At 36.3% G+C, this 22,844-nt stretch overlaps 1 protein-coding gene across 6 annotated transcripts in view; it reads right to left on the reverse strand.

The window, feature by feature from the left end:
* The window catches only part of sema6e (sema domain, transmembrane domain (TM), and cytoplasmic domain, (semaphorin) 6E), a 196,773-nt gene that overhangs the window by 13,650 nt on the left and 160,279 nt on the right, over positions 1–22,844 (reverse strand). For all 6 annotated transcript variants that reach the window (XM_058745855.1, XM_058745849.1, XM_058745851.1 and 3 more), the window contains 13 exons: positions 22,155–22,211; positions 21,187–21,288; positions 17,628–17,718; positions 17,223–17,345; positions 17,046–17,134; positions 16,282–16,499; positions 15,988–16,119; positions 15,010–15,165; positions 14,612–14,785; positions 12,547–12,684; positions 9,564–9,641; positions 2,106–2,164; positions 1,098–1,148 (listed from right to left, as the gene is read on the reverse strand). In XM_058745855.1, the coding sequence (XP_058601838.1) occupies positions 1,098–1,148; positions 2,106–2,164; positions 9,564–9,641; positions 12,547–12,684; positions 14,612–14,785; positions 15,010–15,165; positions 15,988–16,119; positions 16,282–16,499; positions 17,046–17,134; positions 17,223–17,345; positions 17,628–17,718; positions 21,187–21,288; positions 22,155–22,211 (1,468 nt within the window). The remainder of the gene's footprint in view (positions 1–1,097; positions 1,149–2,105; positions 2,165–9,563; positions 9,642–12,546; positions 12,685–14,611; positions 14,786–15,009; positions 15,166–15,987; positions 16,120–16,281; positions 16,500–17,045; positions 17,135–17,222; positions 17,346–17,627; positions 17,719–21,186; positions 21,289–22,154; positions 22,212–22,844) is intronic.

Here is a 22,844-nt window from a genome sequence, read left to right on the forward strand (position 1 = left end):
ATGTTATTTACTGAAACTCATCTGTGCTAATACCCTCATGTGACTAATACAGATACAAGGAATTTGAGAAACATACTGGATATTTCACATCATCCACAGAGGATGGGGAGCTCTGATATGTGTGTTTGTGTGTGTGTGTGTGTGTGAGAGAGAGAGTCAGAGTGCATTGTGTGTGGTACAATAGCTGTTCGCTCTGACCCGGATCACACTGCATCCACTGGCACGCTTTAGAAGCAAAACCAGACAACACCACGCAGGGATGTTAACACACACTTTCACACACACAGGCCAGCTGTCAGCTAGTATTAGCTCATGACTGTCTGAAATATAATACAGTTTGCAAAAAAAACAACAAACCCTGCACATTTCTATTTCGCTCTTCAACACGCACGCACACACTTTCCCTCCCTCGTTCACATGCTTCCTCTCTCCTTCCAAAACACACACATATGCTCTCTCTCTCTCAATATCTTTCATACACGTGCACTGTCTATCACAACATACACACCCTCTGTTCCTCTCTCTCTCACACACACAGAGACATACCGTCACACATCCACTCAGTGAGAAAATTAATTTGTCAGATCGTGATTTTCAATTGTTCTTCCAAAGCTCTTGCTCAGGGCTCTCTGATACGGCCCACAGCCCTGCAGGACATTTCTGTCTGCCGTCCAGATCTGTAGCCTGTAGACTCACTGCGGGTCATTTGTGTAACGGACTCTATTGATCTGGGAAACTATCACCTCTCTGTGAGCTGTTGTAAGAGCTGCTCAGAGGTCAGAATGGGACAGATTGAAGATTTATGCATGTGTGCGTGAAAAGCAAACTGTCGGATATAAAAAAAAAAAGAGACATGATGTAATATTCACACCAAGAGATCAGTGACACAATGTGAAAAAAATGATAGCAATCTGTGCCTATTGTTGAATACAAGACCCAACTTTTTAGAATATAATGGCTGGCCATACAATTTCTGCTTTAAAATGGTCAGTGGATATGGACATGACTGTGATTATGGCTGGACAATGAGTAACCATTTACTAAAGCAATTTGAATGACTGAATTTAAAGCTTATGTGATTGAATTAGTGCACTGACCGTACGCCGAGTCCACCGCAGGGTTCTGCTTGCGAGTCGTGGCCAAGACATCTACAGAAAGAAAAAAATCAGGCTAATGAACTTTATTACTGAACAGAAGAATACTTTATTGTGATTTTACTGTAAATAAATCAGATTATTTATTGAACAGTGTTGTCTTATAGTAACATATTGGATCTGCATTGATGCATAAAAGCAATAAGCCATTCGAGGCCATGCATTAAAGCAATCTTACTATGGCTAACCAGATTTATATCATAAACATTATGATCACTTTAATTTATTCTCTTTTGCAATTACAGCACAAGAATGCACACAATACATGAATCTACTATATATGGGACTGGCGATTAAAATGAGCAATAGGCTAACTCTAGCACAATGCATCAAACATTAAAATAAATGAAAATAATGAAAATAAAAGAAATGAAATCTCATGAAGAAATGTCCACCTCAATGTGTTTTTTTGTGTTAAAGATTGATGTAATGCACAAAAAATATTTCAAAATCATCATCCTTCAGAATCATTCTAATATGGGATTCTTTGATGAATAGGAACATCACTTTTGATTTAATGCATCAATTTTGCGACAATTTAATGCATCTTTGCTGAATAAAAGTCTTAATTTATTTTGAACTGTAGAGTACATTATATTATAATATATATATTATAAGTAATTAAAGTTAGCATCAATTAAATAACACTATGATTTACCATTTACATGGTATGTCAATTTGGGAAGAGGTGCTCAACTGTCATTTAAAAAAAAAAGCCACAATGCACAAAAATCACATCTTGGAAAAATGTGATTTCTTTCTGTCTCTTTTCTTGTTGGAGAGAAACACGACCCATGCATGTTCCTGACATGTTCCATGAGATTCCCTCAGAAAGGTTCTAGAGTTCTGGAAGTCTTCGGAACACAAGTGGAGTTGTAGTAGGAATGTAATAATGGTGTGAATGAGTTATGATCTCTGGGAGCAAGTCAGCTCGGACTGTCTGGAACTCACCATGACAGCTGTCTGGGTACTGAGGATATCCACTCTCCACATACTGCTCAAATCCAGACCTGCGACAGAGACAGAGAGGGAGAGAGACACAACAGAGAGAGAAGGAGAGCGTGAGCAGGAGAAGGAGTGAGAAAGAGGACAAGAGAGTGACAATCATTCTTTTGTGAGCCTCTCCCTGAATGATCCCTCTAATTAGTTGTGCTGTCAGCAGTCTGTTGTTGCCTCTCCAAGCAACTGTAAAGGGAAATAACATGTTACAATTTGATTGAGGCTCGAGTGTCTGACATACAAGGACACTTCCACTATACCATGACTGACAGCCGTGATTTAGCAGCCATAAGATGAGAACCAAATGCAAACGTATAGGTACAGAACATATGCAAGAATTCAAAATTAAATAGGTGTCAAATGAGAGTAAATTTGGCAATTTTATAGGAATTGCAACTTATTAAAACTATGCGACTACTTGTAACAACTTTTTTCCCCCTCAGTGGAAGATTTATAATTATAAGGTGTTTATCTACTTTTTTTTTTACCCCACAGTCTATCTAAATTTTTTTTACCCAACCAAAACTGCATTTGGTGAATCATATGAAGAACATTCCTTGCATTAAGCCATAAAAATGCAAATAAATTGACTATGCGTCTATGTTTTTGCGACAGACACATTTTCACAGAGAGATGGAGACTGACTCATCTCGTACATGATGCTGTGGGTGTCACAATGACGTGGTCTGTTTCCCACAAATATGTACTGAAAAATAGTGCAATACAATATATATTTATTATAATAAAAAATAAAGCTTCAATGCTGCTAAAGATTTGCATACACATTCTACAAAATATTAAATACAGAAGTTTTGGGGATTGTTATTTGCATGATGATTTTAAATAAATAGATAAATATATAAGTTATGTTTAAAAATAAAATACTATTTTAGTCATTCTACTTAATTCAATGTGTTTTTAGAATTTATATAACTTTATAATTAATTGTGACATTTACTAACAATTCCTGAATGGAAATCGTTTCCACAATAATTTTTTTCCCCAAAGGGGATTGGCAGAAAAATTCATAAGAAAAAACTGCTTTCAGCCAATATATAAAATGCAAAATAAATAAATAAATAAAACAATAATAATAATAATAAATAAATAAATACATTTGAACGACGGTGTGTATGTAAATATATATATATATATTATAGCTATAAATATAAAAAATATAAATCTATAAATAAATATAATATAAATATATTTTGTATTATTTATTAAATATATTAAAGAAAAATATACAAGGTGTTCCACATGATGTAAGTTCATATATCATTTAAAATCATCATGCAAATATCAAGCACCAAATGTTGAACACGGAATGAATTTAACATATGTAATTAATGTGTTCACGTCAAATTAACGGAACAAGCTACGGGGTTTTATTCATTCAAGCACACAAGTGTCAATAAATAGAAGCGCCTTCAGTTTTGAATGTCTTTCAGATGCAAGAACCTTTGTGTGAAGGAAATGAGTGTTTGGGCAAAACAGCACATTAAGTACAATTTTAAGAGAATATGTTTACTGAGAGGGACGTTGCTGACTCATGCAGCCTCACAGCGTAACCACAGTGACACGTTGCTCTGAGCGACTGCAATGTTCGTCTGCTCCTGGCATCACAGATGCGAGCATGTCATTGCCGAGCACCTGAGTGACATCTCGCACACAGACGCATACCGAGTTCTGTCGGCTTTTGCTTCCTCTCCGTGTTACCATGGAGACGTGATTAGATCAGAGGGCTGTGGTCTAATGGAGCACGCAATTCTGTACCTGAGTCCAAAATCAGGATTTGCACAAAATCACTACATGTCACTTTTGTCCAAAAACACTTTGTGTGTGTGTATTTCAGTGAAAAAAACGTACCTCTTATCCATTACAAGCATTGTAATTCAGTTCAGGTGCTAAATGCGCTGATATAATTATTAGTGCATAATTATTGTCATTAATTTCAGGGCAAAGGCGCCTTCTTTTTATGTAAATTAGTTTAACAATAAATTGCGCCTTATTCACAAAACTCGGTTCACAAAAAGGGCTATTTTTCTGGTGCGGTTCATTTGGTGAACCTTGATGAGCCCAAGGCAGTTTTACACAGCAAAAAATGATTTTATGAAGCAGTGTAAAAAAAGACTATTGGAGTATGTTTTAAAAGAAAATACTATTTTAGCCATTCTACTTAATCAATTGAATTAATTGTGACATTTACCAGCAATTTCTGAATGTAAATAGTTTCTTCACTTTTGTTTATTTATTTAAAATATTTTATTTATAATATATATATATATATATATATATATATATATATATATATATATATATATAAGAAACAGCAAGTGACACACTGAATTAATTGTATTTTTCTATTTTAAAACATACTCCAATAGGCTTTTTTTTTTTACACTACTTCATATATAAAACATAAATTTATTTGTTTGTCTGCTTGTTTTCAGTGGTGGTCTGCAGAAAATTTTTGAAGAAAAAGTTGCTTTTGGCCAATAATACAGTGCAATGCAAAATAAAAATTAATAATAAAATTATAATAATAATACATTTGAATGATTCATAATTATTGGAATTTTTATTTGAATTAAAATGTTTTATTTTTTACATTTTAATTGTTAGATTAATATTTTCTTTTTACCTTAATACTTTAAAATGAATGGCAATTATTACATTTTAAACAAAATGTCTTCAAAATTTAAATATATGTATAAATGAGTCATAAACATTTGACCACTGCATTTAATCATCACATTTGGAGGTCCTTAGAATCAAAAACTTCAACAAACAGCTCATGCAAATAAAACTCTTAAATATTTTTTTCTGTGTTGATTTAATTTGAGTATATTTGAGTGGAATTGATATTTTTGGAATATTTTTGTGGAGCACAACATAGAATAATGCCTACAAAAAAAAGATTCAAGAGAAAAAAAAAAAAAAAACAAGCTTGCGTACAAACATAACTTATCATCTAATGCTGGCACCCCATTTCAGCGCTGTCCAGGCACCTGCCGTTCTTCCTGCCTCACCATGCCCTGCATATTCAATCTATCTGAGAATCAGCCCTCTCTACCTGACATGATTTAAAGTCCTTATTTCCATTAACCTGAGAGGGGAGAGAGTGACAGAACGAGAGGGAAAGAGAGAGAGCGGGATGACTTCATCTCATATTGAAGGATAAATGGAAGGACAAGATAAAAAAAATCTCCTGCATAAAGTGGTAAATTGGGATCTTGCAGGTGCATAATATCTGAGCATCAATACGCCTCTGAGATGCATGCTTTTCATTATACCTGACTTGGCCAACACACTCGTGCACACACACACACACACACACACACACATTAGCACAAACACTCTCTCTCATCATATGGAGATTAAATTGCCCCTGGGAGAGAGCGAATAGGGAAAAGGAGAACACAAAGAGAAAATATCCCTCAAGATAATAAAGTCATATTTTTCTTCATATTCTCCTATCCGCAGTACGCTGCAAAAAAACAAGCCGCAGAGCTGTTCTAAAAATGAGAAAGTCAAAGTATTACAATCGTACATCTATTGCCCTCTTTTCTTACATTTCACCTTCTCAGTCTTGCAGAATTTCATTAGATGCTGATTAGCATTTAAACACACAGTTCTCTCTGGAACTAAAGTTTCTCGTCTTATTTCTTGTTCGCATGTCGCCAGACTTAAAGTCAGCATAAAGTTTCTTGTAGAGTATTCAGGCCAAAAGCCTATCAGAAGGGGCCAAGTGACCAATCACAGTTTGTTTAATGTGACAACCAATTAAGGTCATTGCACACCGAGTCCAAAATTTTTGCGTGCGTTTTTCCGTTTTTTTCGTATTCCTCATCCTTTCCAATCAAATGCATGCTAAGGATGTGAAAACGCAGAAAATCGAACCTGATCTGAATTTTATTATGACGGACGAAAGTTTCGGAGGCAGTGTGTAAACGTGATTGACACAACGTGAGGTCGTATTTATTTTTTAACGTGCAGAAATTTCGTACGAAAATTTCGTACTCAGTGTGCAATGACCTTTAGTCTGGACGTAATGATTTCAGCCACATATTGCATTTTTTGTCTGCAATAAGCATCCTGGTCTGATTGCCAAAAGTGCAGAATTGATGGACATCAGAACAGGTCAAGTTTATCAATGAAGCGAAATCAAAAAATAAAATGCAGCTAAATGTTCACTCACTACCAAACAATTAATCTAACAATTAAACAGTGATGAACAGCAGTCTATTTACGCTAGTTTTCGTACTGTGTAAGTTTGGGATCAGTAATTGATTTACTTTTTTAAATAACTTTTCTATTTTAACATATTTTGAAAATGCAATTGATTTATGTGATGGCAAAGGTGAATTATCTGCAGCCATTATTTCGAGTCTTCAGTATCACATGATGAGGAATTATTATAATTTGCGGATTTGGTGCTCAAGAAACATTTTATATGTTGAAAATGGTTATGTTTGTTGAAACATTGATACTGTATGGTAAATCATTTACTTGAAATAGAAATCTTTTGTAACATTATAAATATTTTTACTGTCAATTTTACTGTCACAATTTAATGCACGCTTGCTGAATAAAAGCATTAAACAAATGCACTGACAAACTAACTTTTGAATGAAAGAGTATTTCAGTTGTTTACTGTATAATTCAAATCTGCTAGGTATCTTTGTGTTGTAATTGATCTGGCTTATTGCATTTTTTAAGGTATTATTGACAAACGTTAAAACACTATCATTCTATCTATATCAGTTTTACATTTTCAGTGCTGTTGCATCTGGTTTCTATGACAGAAACCAAAATTCTAGATTTTAGCCAAGATTCTAAAGCTCTTTATAATTCTAATGCGCTGTATGATTACAGAAGACATTATGGCATCTGACAGCACAAGATGTATGACTCTGACATAAGTTTGGCTATGGAAGCATATAATTGAATGCTGAAGTAAACCAAAGCTCTTCTGGGACATTGATAAGTACTCTCCACAAGTTCCGTCCATTTTGTTGGCAGCGGTCTGGAAATCTGCTGTGTACGTAATTATTTTCATGAGTTCAAGATGAAATGATTCCCCATCTCTGTTTATAGAGATCAATACTCGCATCAGGACACATTAAGGCACATTAAGAGTCAATAATTGAGTTTATGGCCAGAAAATATCATTAAAGACTGTGACCAGGTTACAGAGAAAGTGCATAAAAAACCATCATTAAATTAAATGTTGCAGGATTTGTTTGGTGTGTAGACAAACGCGCAGATCAGCAATAGCATGTTAAGAATACGAAACTGATCTCCCTGTAAAATTTCCAATTTGAGTACAAGGGGTTTAGGGTTTTAACTTTTTTTAATAAACCAAAATTGCAGCTGTACATCAGTGGATGCGTCTCACGAGCGGGAAAACATCAGAGCGTGCTGGGGAGAATATTGCCGCTGTTGCTTTCCACAACTGATGACAACCACAGCGACCACTCAGCAAAACATTAATAACAACAAATTCAAGCTCTGGATCTGCACTGATTATAACACACACAAGTGAAATGCACTTCTGCTTGACAATTGCAGAGGCAGTATTAGATACATCCCTGGCACAAGCTGATATTGTGGAAAATGGTGGGGATTTAAATATGCCCTTTCAGCCAGAGATCTATGCAACTGCTAAGACATTTAAATGAGTATTTCTATAACTCAAATAGCACAGCATGGCACTAGCAAAGTTAGTTTGATTCAGCTAAAAAAATTATACCTTGAATTCAATACAAGTCACTTTTGATGAAAGCATCTACCGAATGCATAAAAATATAAAATGTTAACACAGAGATATACTCATAGAGAGTCACATGAATTCGTCAGAGTGGTAAGAACATATGCTCATGATATTAAAGAGCATACCAGCTTCTGGGTCTATTCTCTTATGTCCTACACTATTTAAAAGTAAAATGCTCATCAATAAAAAATTAATTAAAAAAAACCAGCATGAGTTGCATGGGCTTGTCAGATACCTTACACAGCAATGATACCACATTACTTTACAAATGTTTGTAAATGTTAATGTGCCATTATAAAAGTTTTTGAGTTTTAAACAACTGTGTTTATCTCTTACATGAAGTTTATCAGAGATAAATATCTGCACATATATCTGGTCTGAAGCATCCGACTAAATGAACAACAGACCGGGTGAGTGAGTGTAACAGTGATGTCAACGCAAACAAAGACAATGCACTTTTTACAAGCATTCACTGTAAATGCTTTTTTTTAAGATGTATTTTTTTGCTTTTTTGTCTTTAATTTGACAGGACACTATAAAGAATTGACAGAAAGCAAAGTGGGAGAGAGTGGGAAGGAATCAGGAGAGGACCACAAGCGCGGACACAAACTCAAGTCAATCTTGAAGCGCTGCCCACAAGGCTATTCGCTCCAACTTAAACTACCAATTTACTATCATTTTAACCAGATGGTAAAATTTATTTATTCAAGAAATGTATCTAAAGTAATGGAGTGACAAACAACAGTGAGGTTCATTTGGTTAACATCAGTTAAATGCACTTTTTCAAAGCAGATCAATGACAAACCAAAGATGCATACAAAAAGCAAAATTAAATTACACAACGAAATAAAATACACTACCATTCAGAACTCAGAGGTCAATTAATCCTAAAAAGTTTTGAAAGAAATTAATACTTTAATTTAGGATGCAGTAAATTGATCAAAAGTGACTATAAACTGAAAACTGGAGTAATGGCTGCTGAAAATTCAGCTTAGTCATAACAGAATAAATTACATTTTAAAGTATATTCAAATAGAAAATAGTCATTTTAAATTGTAATAATATTTCAAAATATTACTGATTTTACAGTATTTTTGATTAAATAAATGCATTTTTTTAAATAAAAAACTGCAACTTTTAGAATGGTAGTGTACACTGACAGATGTTTTTCAGTATATTTAGTAACTGAGATAACCCAAATTAATAATTGCTGCGCAAGTATTGTTTAATGTTAGAGTTTGATACCTAATGAAAAACCAACTGAAATATTATTGTAAAGTATTACCCAGGATGATATGTTAAATTTACTGCAAATTTTTTTTGAATATTATCTACGAAGTCATCCTGGTCATTGTATAGATTGTCTAGGAAAATTCTGTAACTGCACTTGGTTATAAATTTAAGACATTTTACAACCATCTGATTTTTACCAGATGTTTTAAGGATGTTAATGGTAACATAAGCTCTAAGAGATCTTTAACAATAAAGCATGCTATAGAAACACACTGTCGACTGTATAGTAAACTTGTGTGCAGAATTCAGTAGTCGTATAGGCTCTTTTATTCTAACGAACCGTAAAAGTGTTTACTGTGGCAGGACTAATAGAAGGGTCGCGTGATGTAGCTTTAACTCACTTGAATCCCGGCGCCACTGTGGCACAGTTCCCCGCACTCAGCCAGATGCAGTAAGGGTCTCGCGAGGACAGACAGCTCCTAAAACACACACACACACAGAGTTAACTCATACCACATGTGCTGGAAAGGCTGTGTGTTTTCCTCGCTCACTGTCTCCATACTCCCCCCAATTTCCCTTTCCCCTCTCTCTCCAAGTGTATGTGACAAGCTGGAAGGGACAGCCAGACACAGCATCTCCATAACAAAGCATTATTGCCTCTCACTGGTCAGACACTCAGTCAGACTGAGAGCAAAAATATAAGAGAGAGAGAAAGAGTGTGACTGACTGCTGTATAGTCAGGTGTGTGTGTGTGGGTGTGTTTGTGTGTGTATTTGTGTTGCATGATTGACAGGTGTGTTGTGTTTGCCAGAGGCCAACTGAGATTCAGATACATGGTAGAGCCGGCGAGTCGTTCGGAGAAACAGAGAGAGATACAGATGGAGAAAGAGACGGAAAGAGAGCAAAAGATAGAAAAGAAAGGACAAAAAAGCATGTATGAGGTGACTAGTTGCGAGTCAGAGTGAAAGAGAGAGGTCACTTCCATTTTTCTGCTATTTTTTCCTCTTTACAGGTTGTTAATTTCCCCATGCTATGCCTGTTGGTCGCCATGCTTCAGCACTTTATCTATTGTTAAAGGTTAGATGTGTTAAAATGATGAAATACTTTCTCTTATCCCAGTTTAAATTAAAAAATGAAAGCAAAAATAGAGTTGAGTCACTTTTAGTCTGTCTATTAGGTTTAAAGTCATCTATATGCTAATGACCTACTAAAAATGGACAAAAATACTACTTGAACTATAATTTGGCTATAATATCCACCTTATTTTTAAGTCCAATTTTTAACTGGAATGTGCAAAGATTTTAATGTCAGCCGATGGCATTATTTTAGTTTACAGTCTGTTCTGCTGTTTGATGTTGTAAACTCCCATTTTTCATTGTATTTTAGTGGTAGTTATTTATTTTTATTGCCATGTCAGCATCTAAGGCTATCTTTATGGCAAAAACTGAGTTGGAATATTACAAGAGTTACAAACAAAAAATAAATCCAAATAAACACAAAAATACAACAAGGTAAAATGATACAATAATATTATGATAAGAAAATCTAAAATCTTACTAAAGTCCCTGAGTGAGTGTACTTAATAAAAAAGTTTTCTATTTACATTAAAACTGGGACTGTACAATAAAATATGTTTAATGGAAACGGGAGTCTTGCAGAACATGCATAGAGTTGGGTCTTCATCATATTTTAATTTATTATCTTAATCATTAACACACTGGTTTGTAGTGTAAATAGTTTTATCGTTGAATGTACTTTGTTATTCTAGAAATGGTTAGTATAGTGGCTAATAAAGAAATACGCACATTCACAAGAAATACCTTAATTCCGCATTGAAAAAAAAAAGGTGCAAAATAAACAATTTACCAGACAAACATGTTTAAAATTCAGTCTCTCTTCTGGGAGAACTGACAAAAATACTTATGACTCATCCTGCACTGCACCGATTTTTGTCCAATCAAATGTTCTTTAGAATGAGAATGTCACACCCCCTAAAACCACCTGCTGCCAACTAGCAAATAGAATTAGTTAGCCAACTATTGGCTTTAAAATAAATAAATACTCATAAACCCTTTGATATTTCCCACACAAACGTCCAGTTTCAACAGGAAATACGTAATCATAGGGATTATGATTTTCTTTCAAAATACATAAACAACTAAGTATTGTGTTTGTACAGTAGCTTGATTTCCTTGAAAAAGTGTAAACGTGTCACTGTCACATCGTGACCAGCCTGACATGGCAACAGTGGCTAAACCAGTAGTGTGAGTTTGGGGCGAGGCTATCTGTTTGACTGACCAATAGCAGATAGTTTGGGGAAACCTGTTTTAAAAAACAAAACAAAAAAAAACGCTATTTTTGCAAATAACGTTTGATGCTGCAAAGAAATTACTCAGTGTTAGACTTTGAATACAGGATGGCTCAAAAAAATAGCTCTTTGACCAAAACAAACTTCTTTTGTTCTTTTAGATAAAAAAAAAAACTCTTTGAATTTAAACAAACACAGCTGTTTTTGCATCCAGCACTCAGGGTGTGTGAAAACAATTCAGTGAGCGAAAAAACAGAGAGGAAAAAAGAGAGATGTTTTCTCACAAGTCCACAGAGAATCCCGTGTGAGTGTTTCTCCTGAGGCTGAGCAGGCATGAGCTAACAGATTGGTAAAAAGTTAAGACACGGCTGGATCAGACATCAGGATTGTTTTTGGAAAGAAATTGGGACTGAAATTCCCTGATAGGATTTGGAGATCTTTTATAAGGAAACGCAGTCTATCAGCTTGCTCAAACTACAGCTGTGGAAAAAAAAGAAAAGAAAAAGAATTGTTTGCTGTGTCTTGGCCTGTGACCAATCAGATGGCTCTAATTTGCGTGTGAGTAGTGGAAGCATGTGGAGATGCTGGCTCGAGGACTGCAGCATGTGATGGAGGAAACACGTCTACATCAATGACGACCCATCTCTGTAACTACGAGGCTACAAGCTAAAACCTTTTGCCCTCTAAAATCCATCTGTGTTTAAAATTGAATGCATTTAAGAATGCCTGTCTTTGGAAACATACACCGCTTTCAGCGCACTTATGGAGAACGTTATCCATAATAGATCAAAAGCGAACCAGCACATAGGACATTTTAGAAGATTCTTGCACGACTGTCATAAATTTTTCTCTATGGACTGAGCTGCTGCACTGCATCGTGAATAGAGTTTATGATGCTAGTTCCATCTTCAATAAATGTTTTAAACTACTCTACGATAGTAACACTTATGAGTTTACGTGATTAAAATAGTAAAAGATACTTAAAGATGTAGAACAGCATTGTATATATTAAGTGCTCTCTCATGTAATACATATTTAATGGGAATGATTGTGGGTCTGGGTTTTATGTCACTCACTTTTTGCAGACGCCGTAGTCAGAACAGCGACTGAGTGGAACGCGAATCATGCAACTTGAGAACGCAACAAATAGGGCATGATGGTCCTTGTCCAACTCCAATCCCAGAATCCTCCGGTCCTCACCACGCACATTACACCTGTGGAGAGAAATGGTGGTTTATGTTGGTATGCCATTTTTGTGTCAGTTATTAAAGAGGGTCCAAAAGATACGTACAAAAACATTATTACTAATAAAGGTTACGTTTAGAACTGCATGCCATCATACTACATTAGAATGCAATTTTCTGAATGCATGGAATAACTGGATTATCCAGTAAATTTCACAAAATGTGCTGTAAACAACAAAAGTGCAGTGCATGGAATACTGTATACCATAATGCAATGCAAAACGTGACCTTCAATTTGTAGTGTGATAAACAAACCGAACGCAGTTTCAGCTATAATTGCAAACTTATAAGCAACAGGGTTATTATGGTTAACTAAAACCATAAAAAATAAACGTTAACTAAAACTAAATAAAATACCAAAAAAAACAAAAACATGGAGTAGTCATGTCCTCCTGATGACAATATGCTTTCATTTTATGAAAAATAGCAGCTCTGGATTCTTATCTTATTTCGCGTTCGAAAGGATATTGAAAGTGGTTTTAAAGAAGGTCGGGGGTAAACCTTTCTCTCTAATGGAAGAAAAAGCAATCCCCAATAAAGAAAAGAAAAAGAAAAAAAGAAAAACCCAATATAGAATGAAATCCAATAGGTGTGTCACACAGATGAGTCACCCCCATCGAGCTGACTGAAGAAGGTCATGCCGTAAAGGTTGACTGTAATTCATCTTCCTCAGTATCTGTAATAATCAAAATAAATCCTTTGCGTCATGTAAAGTGTCGTTCCCAAAGGCTACCTTTTACATGAGGTGGGGTTTTCAGGGGAAAAAGTGAGCAATGCTGCATGAAGATGTGGTCACATTTTGTTGTGGAACTTGTGAGTCTCAGCTGGAGTTGAGGCTGGTTGTCAGATACACAAGAGGAACACAAACATGGGCGAGATCCCAGGAGTACAATTACAGCTCCACACATACCATCCGTCCCATTTACTGCAGGAGAGATTCTCTCTTAATCAAACGCCTCTGTCGACATTGAGTTTGGGGTTATGTGTGCGCATGTTTATATTTGCCTGGGACTTGTCAATGAGTGTGAAGTGTATGAAAACGAGCTGAAAGTGAAGATGTGTTTGTAAAGAACCTTCTAGGTGAAGTTGTGTTTGCTCAGACAAGTGACATTTTATCTGTTGCTTGGTTTCCTGCTCTGGGTCGACCTAAAATCCCTTTATGGCAAGTCAGTCCACTCAGCAGCCATTTTGGTACAGCTCTTATCTACTTGAATAAAAACTGAAATATCTGAAACGGGTTTCAATAACATATTTCAAACAATCAATAAAATCTGACAAATGCAACAACAAATTTGTGTCTTCATCTCAATTCACACTAAAAACTCACACTATTTCTCAGGCTTGTCTGGTTCATGTGTATTCTAGAATAAACTCTATCAAAATGCAGATCAGCACCAGAGCCATAGCCTCATGGGCAGTGCTCTGACATATGGTTTAGCAGTGCCTCGGGCAACTCGAGTTTGAGTCCTCGAGATCTTTTCCCAGTCCTGTTCCCCTCTCTCCTCTCCCTTTGTTTCCTGTTTGTATCTTAGTATCCCATCATACTATCCCACTTTTTCAGCAGCCTTGGCTTTGGAAGTATTTCTCCCATAGGGGTTAAAAAAAGGATCTGTTAAAGAGTTATAAGTCATGAACTAAACCAACCAGCTACAATGTGAATCACTACATTACAAACTTTCATTTGAAGCTAAAAATTATTGGAAAATTAGACACAACAAAAGGTACAACACTGTGTACTACAGTCCCAAGAAACACTGTGAATTAAAAAAACAAAAAAACAATGAGAAAAGAACTGAATTAAAAACAAAGTAAAAATCTTTAAAGATATTTATTTTAGTTTTCAGTGTGGGCAGACAAAATAACATGCATCATGTTGTGTGCATGCAATGTAACTCACTTGTTGGGGTTGTAAACATCTATGTCCTCCAAAACCTGCGTGCTGTAGGAGGAGTTTGGGTGCATGCTGGCAAGAATCTTCAGGACTCGTCCGTTTTCTGAACCCAGAAACAGAACCGTGTAGTTCTTATATGGGCCAGCTGCTGTATCCACAGCGATCTGGGTCAGCTTGAACCTACATCAGAAACATAAGCTAATTAGTCAACAAAACAAATCACAAACATGTCTTTCCATCACAACACTAAATGCTTATTTATTCTCCAGCACTAATAACGGTTGCCTCCTCTCTGGAGAGAGAGATGCAGATGTTAAGAAAACAACTGGAGAAATAAATAGTGCTAAAATAATGAGTGGTCGAGTGTATAATTTCCATTGGAGCATGTGTGTTTGTGTGTGTACCTGCTGGTGGTTCGTGTGAAGCAGGGTCGGTTGTTGACAGACGGTACAGCCTCATCCATTAGTGGATAAGACTTAATGAATGTAAGAGTTTCATCAGGGAAATCTGTGGAGGACTTATAACCAGCAGCGGGGCCGTCACCAGCACAGGACCCCGGCCTAGAGAGAGATAGAGATAAAAAATAAAAAATAAAAAACTAAAGACTTCTACCTGCACAGACTTTTCCCATGAAGCCTCATGGAAATGATTTGCAAAAACAGTTCACACACATACAATTAACAAGAACCATTCCAACCATCTGCCACTGTTAAATAAAAGCTGTTTTCGGAGTCCATCGGGCTGAACAGGCTGCTGTCACAGCTCCAGAGAACAGGTCCAGGCATATCACACAGAGCAAGATGACGAGGAAGTCTATTCTTTGTCACTTGTGTGTATGTGGCGTGTTATATTTGATTTGTTTATTAATACATGCTTTTGTGTGATGTTTTCGTCTTACTCTAGGGATAATGCATTTCTTTTTTCAAACAAACACAGTAAAAAACTGTAATATTATGAAATATTATTGCAATTTAAAATATCTGTTTTCTATACCTTTTAAAAAGTAATTTATTCCTGTGAAGGCAAAGCTGAATTTTCAGCAGCCATTAATTCAGTCCTCAGTGTCACACGATCCTTCAGAAATTATTCTAATGTGCTAACTTGGTGCTCAAACATTTCTTTTTGTTATCTGTTAAAACAAAATTTTGTATGTTGCAAGATTTTTATTTATTTTTTGATAGAAAGTTCAGAAGAACTTATTTATTATTATAGAATTTAATGCGTTCTCCCTTGTTACTCTCTATTTACTGTGTACTACTTGAAGACTACAATCCATTGTTTTAATTTAATTAATATTTATATATTTGGAATTACTATAAAAGTATTTGCTGATATTAGTATCAACTGGATTGTTTGTATTGCGATAAAACTTCGTGACTCACCGTGGTTTGGGCACCATTTCATCAGGAACTGGCGTCCAGGCCGACTCGCTGTTTCTCTGCTCCTTAAACTTCCCATTAAACACTTTTTCTATGTCATCCATGTAGAACGCACATACAGCAGAACCGGTGATGCTGAGGAGATAAAAGCTCTGTTGTATGTTTTTTTCAAAACAAACTCTTATTCCAACAAATAAACTATTCATAAATAAATCAAATGGATTGGATTTAAATAAATTAAGGCTGTTGTTGAAGTGTGTATGGAAATACAAATCGTATTGTGGTGAGACTCGGTACCTGTTGGCTTGAGTGGTAAAGACGCCTAACACCGCAGGCCTGTGGTTGATCTGCATGACATTGGTTAATGACTGAAGAACGTCAAAGTAGAAAAACGAATCGCCCGGAACCGAACAGTTTAACCGGGCTTTCAGGAAAGATGTCCAGTAGCGCTCTAGAACCCTTGGAGAGCCGCCGTTATCATTCTTACACACGCGAGCGACCCGAGAGAACACCACCTGCATTAAGTAAATGAGAAATGAGTGAGAGACATTTTTCAGACCTACATTGACAAAGAGTTTGTTCTTGTTGGCTTTACCTGAAAATGAGAAAAAAGGGTCACACTTTATTTTAAGGTTCAATTCTCGCTATTAACAAACTTTTGCCTTAATAAACTACTAATTTGCTGCTTATTAATAGTTAGTGCGGTAGTTGTTAAGTTTAGGTATTGGGTAGGATTAGGCATGTATAAAATGGTCATGCAGAATATGTGCTTTATAAGCACTAATAAACAGCCAATATGTTAATAATAGGCATGCTAATAAGCAAATAGTTAATAGAGAATTGGTCGCTATACTGGATAAAATGTAAAACAAATAAAAATAAAACAAATAAATAATCAATAAACTTAACTACTCTGAAAACAAATCTTAATAGTTGATGCAATTTTTCTTCAAGTAAAAGTATCTTCTTTAAGGATGTTTACATACTTTTTCTTGGACAAATATAATGACTAGGAAAGTGTTTTTTGCAGTATACTGAAGAAATAAACTGAAGTGTCTGACCTTGCCAAGGGTGGTGTACTCTACTGCAATCTCGCTGAGAAAGAAGTAGATGTAGTTCCCGTACTCAATGGCATGAAGAAAATGAGGCTCTAAATAAACAAAGACATGATTAAAAACTAAAAAATACTAAGATTATACGGAAAATAAATGTAGGTATCTGAATAACAGGTGGCCCACCTCGTAGCCATTTTGAGTCGTATTTTACGGTGCGCAGGACAGGACTGCTTTCTCCTAAACTTCGGTAAATTACTGCATCACTTGCTAGAAAATCTGTCATTGTGGCTGAATAAAAGTCACCGCCTGGGAAGTGAAGTGAGAAATAAGTATTGATAAATCAAAACAACACGAACCTCACACAGCGGAGCTAAGCTCAGTTTCAGTTCAGTGTGTATATGGTACAAAGAGGAAAAAAAGAGCGACGCGTCTCATCTCCCGCATGTCCCTTTTGAATCTCTGTGCTTCTGTGATCACTGCTGTCTCACGGCGACTTCCTGCGCTTTGTAAAATGTCAGTGGAACACCAGTGAGATTATAGGAGATTTTGTGTCTTCCTCCCCAGACGGCTGGTGCTCTGCCAACTCACCGGCAAACAGGCCAACGTTGGACTGGCGGGATTCGAAAGGGCAACGGGCTTGACCGACCACCTCCTCTCCGTCCTGCTCCAGAGAAGACATCTGACCAGAAAAAAAAAAGAACCCTTACATACACTGAGCCAACTAAAGAACCCTAGAAATACAACACAAAGACATTTTGAAAAATGTCCAATCAATCCTTGTTGATTTGGACCCCACTGACGTTCATTGTTTGGGCAAAAAGACGTGAGGGCGAGTAAATGACAGAACATTCATTTTTTGGATGAATTGTCTCTTTAATATTGTCAATTCCGATTCAGAATCTTTTGAGAAAGAATTGCAATGCACTGTTGAATTGTTTACAACTACAATGAAATATATTTGGTTGTAAAACAATTTTCATTTAGAAATTGCTGGTAAATTCACGAATAATTGTAAAACATACCTTTCTTTACAGTGCCATTATAGATACCATGTTTTAAATACTGGTTGGTGGTTTTTGCATAGACTTTTGGGAGTTTGAAATCCAGTGTTGTATAAATGTTTGTGGACCGGTGGGTGGTGTGTGTTCCATGGTTGTTTTGTTTTGTTCCTCTTTGGGAACTGTAGGTGTGAACAGTGTGCTAGTTTCTCTTGTTAGTCGGAGGCAGAGCAGAAGCTCCCGACCTGTGGTGTTCACAGAAAAAAAAACGTGCTAACTGCCTGTTTTGGGTGACGCACACATATATGTGCACAAATCCACACAGATATTCACCCTGCAGGGCTAGAGACGTCCTCACAAAGATGGCTGGATTACACATAGGCACAAACACATTTAGCAGTGCAGCTGAGAGGGTCCTACTCCTATGGGCATTCTGGTATTCAGGGTCACATTGTGTGTCATCCCTACCGGATTAACACCTACTGAACCAGCTGAAGCTCACCGGCCCTTACACTGCCCTGTAACTCACAGGGATAGAGAAGAATAGAGGGGAATTAAAGCAGGAACAGCACTGGATTGGTTCTATGTCAAAGAGTGAGCATCTATACAACTCTATCGAGGAAAGTCTGCCTGTTTGTTTGTTTTATGCTTCCGTTTATCACTTTAAAAGGAATATGAATAACCTAAATCCTCAAACAGGAGAGTCTGGCAAAACACAGCAAAAACTGTGCTAGGAATGCATGATGAAAATTCTGACAGATATTGATAAGCTAATAGATAAAATTATACACTATTCTGTGTAAATTAAAAGTAAAACACTAAAAACAAGAAATTGACCATCATTTTAAATGTTACCAGTGAATTTAGCCATCACAACATAACATACAGTATGAAAAATATGTATTATATTAAGTAATAATAATTAGTGTATTTAAACGTTAACAATAGAGCAAGCAATAGATGGCTGAAAGGTTATCTAAACGTAAAAATATGGGAATTGAGCATATACAAAAAATAAATAAAATATGAGATACCGATAAATAGAAAAAACAACAAATAACAAATATATCATGCCTCTCCGAAGAAAATGTACATTATGGATGCTTTTGGTGCAAGAATCCCTGAATAACATAAACAGACACCGGGAAATAAGCATGTAAAAAAAAAAAAAAACAAAAAAAAAACTCGATATCAGCCAATACCGATAACTTACAACCGATGAGACACAGATATATTGTGTCTCTCTCTAAAGAAAAAGGATTAAGGATGCTTATGGTGCAAGAATTCTTGACTACCATAAATATACACTGGGGAAAACACGATATAAGAGTCTACACAATGGCAAATTTAACTTTTCCAAAAGTCTCAAAACTACAATCTCTCCTCAACCTCTCCTTGCACAGTTTTCCAGAAAGTTCTCCACAGTTAATGTGTAACCTCTCAAGCTGTGAGTTGAGAGTGAAGGAATGCGTGAGGAGACGAGGCAGAGGAACTGAGCGACATGATTTGCACGACGTGACATATCGTCCTTCTCCAGGGCTCTAACAAACCGGACTTCTCCTCGGAGAGATGCAGAAAAACGAGACTGTGAGCACGGGAAATGGAGACAGAGAGAGAGAAGCGGAGAGGAGGAGGAAAGAGAGGAATATGGAGGGAAGATGCCTTCAGGGTAAGGTGCATAAATCAGGATCTCCAAAGAGCCTCAAACGGAAAAGTTGAGAGCAGAGCCTCATCCGAGAGTTTAGCTGACTCCCTGCTGGCCTCCTCCGGAGTTTAGTCAGATTTACATGCTCTCTGGTAAACAAACACACCGCTCAGGAACAGTTCTGCTAATGTTGATGGAAAACCATCAATCACAGAACTGGCCTGATTGCACATCACACTAGCAATATGTGGAATATTTATGCAGGCACTAAATAAAATCATTTTAAGGACTAAAAAATTCTCCAAGATTCTAATTAATATTCAAGATTGTTAACATAATACAAAACAAATTTTGTGTCACATTTTCGAGTGGGATTGACTGAATTCATGAAAACCTATGACATTATTGATTAATTTGAAAGAAAATTAATTCCACAGACATTTTAAAAAATAAACTAAAAAGGATCATTTTGATTCAAGCTGCCTAAAGCGTAATATGATTCATTTGAAAAAATATTAGCAAATAAGTAACAGTTGATGACTGACTACTACATAAACCAGGAATTAAAATTGTGAAATCATTAGGGTTTTTTAAAATAAATGTAATAAATCAGTTCTTGTTCTCACGTCAGACAGTTCAGGCGGTAATAGCAGTCAATCATCTAAGCAAATTATAAAGTCACATGACATTTTTCCAATAATTCCAGAAATTTATTCAGTAAATGCATCTCTATCATAGTTTATGCATAATGAATAGTAGTCCGACATCTAAGCGATTTATTCAGTCACATGACCTTTGTCACACATCTAAGAATTTATTCAGTAAATGCATTTCTACCATAGTTTAAGCGTTCATATTCTTTCCAAAGAAATAAAAATAGCAAATCGATCATATTAATTTAAATAATAGCAGCACATAATCAGGTCAAATTATTAAGTCACATGACTGGAAGAAAAGTCACATGACATTTAGAACACGCATCTACGAATTTATTCAGTAAATGCATTTCTACCGTAGATTATGTGCATGACTTCTCACTGAATAAAACTTTTATCCACCTTAATTTTTAATGTGCATTTTAATAATTTTATTTGCCTCTTTGTGCTTCCATCCAGCATTTTTTAGGCATTATCCCAAAATACACATAAACCTGGTTCATGCCTGACTAATATGCGTTAACATTGCTCATTGCGACTGTAGAAAAATGCTTAGTTTAGCCAACAGCCAGCATTGGTGGGAGAACACAGAACTCCCTCACAGCAAATTCAGGTATGACAGGATATGTATTCCTTTCGGAGGAGGAGCAGGGTATATACATTTTTGAACAGGCCTAATATCCAAATTAATTTTAATGCTGACAAATTTAGGTAAACGTGTGCATGTAGACTGTCAGTTTTGATTCTGCAAAGGGAAGCTTTAGAAATCTGTAATCTGAAATCTGTAGGAGGTATTGACTGTGTGTAAGTGTGTGTGTAAGCGTGTGACAGAAATAGACTCGTCATACCTTGTAGTTGCGACATGTGGGGTTGAACGCATTGGTTCCACACGCAAAGAGAGTTTCATCGTTACGTGGCACCAGCACTTTGATGTAGTTGTAACACTCATCCTGTGAAAGACAAGACACTGGCTTTTACTCACACTATATATAACTCCTGGATGACACACACACACACACACACTGACTCATCTTGAAGCTTACAGCGAGCATCATTACTGACTCTCTTTTTCCTTCACTTCCACACACAAATTACCATAATCCCTATGCTGAGCTCCAGGATCTGACTCGCTCCCTGCAACTCAGTCTTCAACCAACAATGATACTATAAAGACTGTGTGTGTTCGCAAATCTACATGTATATGAAGCCACCTGTGGAGAATCACCAGATTGTTTACTGACCATTTGATTCACACTGACCACAACACAGGAAAGTGACTTCTTGATCTGGCAAGCTCTAACCTGATTGGCTGCCTTGACCCAACTTTTAGGAAAAGGACAGTTTTTTTCTGACTGATAATTATTTTCATGTTAAGGTCAATAATTGATAGATGGTCCATATTATAGTTATTTTTTAATCAGTCCGTATATTTGAATATTTTCATAGTTATGTATGTGAAATAACCTTCTTCTGATCACGAAATCCATAATACTTGCGACCATTTCTTCAATGTTTACTGCAAAACTGTTCATACAGACTGATGTGCCAATATTTAGAACACCAGTCTAATACTGTATAATTTATTTCACATAAATCTGCTTCTAATCGGCACGAAACTGCAGAATATGGCTGGTCACTTAATATGTCAGTCATGTGGTCTCTTTCTGTCTATGTTGGCCATTCTTTCCCAGAATAAGCTGCAGACCAGACCTGCCGTTTAGATGAAGGTCTGGCTATGCGAGTTGCTGACAACAGTTGCTGACTTCTATCAACACAATTACAGGGAGAAAGTGAAATAAAAGGGCTATGTACTCACGCTGTTTTTCCCCCTGACTGTGCATTTCTCCACATCCTTTGTCTTCCATGTCAGTTTCTGCCACACAAACAAACACACAATCATGGGCTCATCGCTATTCACAACAGCTGCAAAGGGAAAATCTCATTTACTTCAATAAGCATCACACATAATAAACATAAAAAGGAGGAAAGAGAGTTAGACAAGGAGGACTGAGCATCAAGAGGAAGAGAGGGGTCCCTGAGGTTGTTAACAAGCTGTGTTCATAAGTGTGTGTGTGTGTGCGTGTCTGGGTGCTTGCTGGTGTCATTAGGTCAGGCTGTATTGCAGAGATTTACTGGGCCGCCCCATGTCAGCCCACCCAACAGGAACAGCAGGCAATCAACACCCACACACACATACCATGACAAGCTCAAAACAACACTCTCACTAACTTAACTATTTGCTGCAGTGACATCTTACTCTCAACAGTTAAGACATTAATGTCAGAGAGACCCAAAAGACAAAAGCAGAAAAACTGTGTGATCTCTCCATAAACAGACTGCTTCATCAACACTATTACATTTGATAGGACTGCTGTCATTTACAACAATATAAAAATGGAAACAGGATTTCATTTGCTATTTTAAACAAATAAGCTAATACTTCCAACAACTCAAGTTAACAGCAAAAATCAGTCTCTAAGGAGGGAAAAACAATAACCTATATTGA

Source organism: Onychostoma macrolepis, chromosome 16 (genome assembly GCF_012432095.1).
Source record: "Onychostoma macrolepis isolate SWU-2019 chromosome 16, ASM1243209v1, whole genome shotgun sequence".
NCBI classification, from domain to species: Eukaryota; Metazoa; Chordata; class Actinopteri; order Cypriniformes; family Cyprinidae; genus Onychostoma; species Onychostoma macrolepis.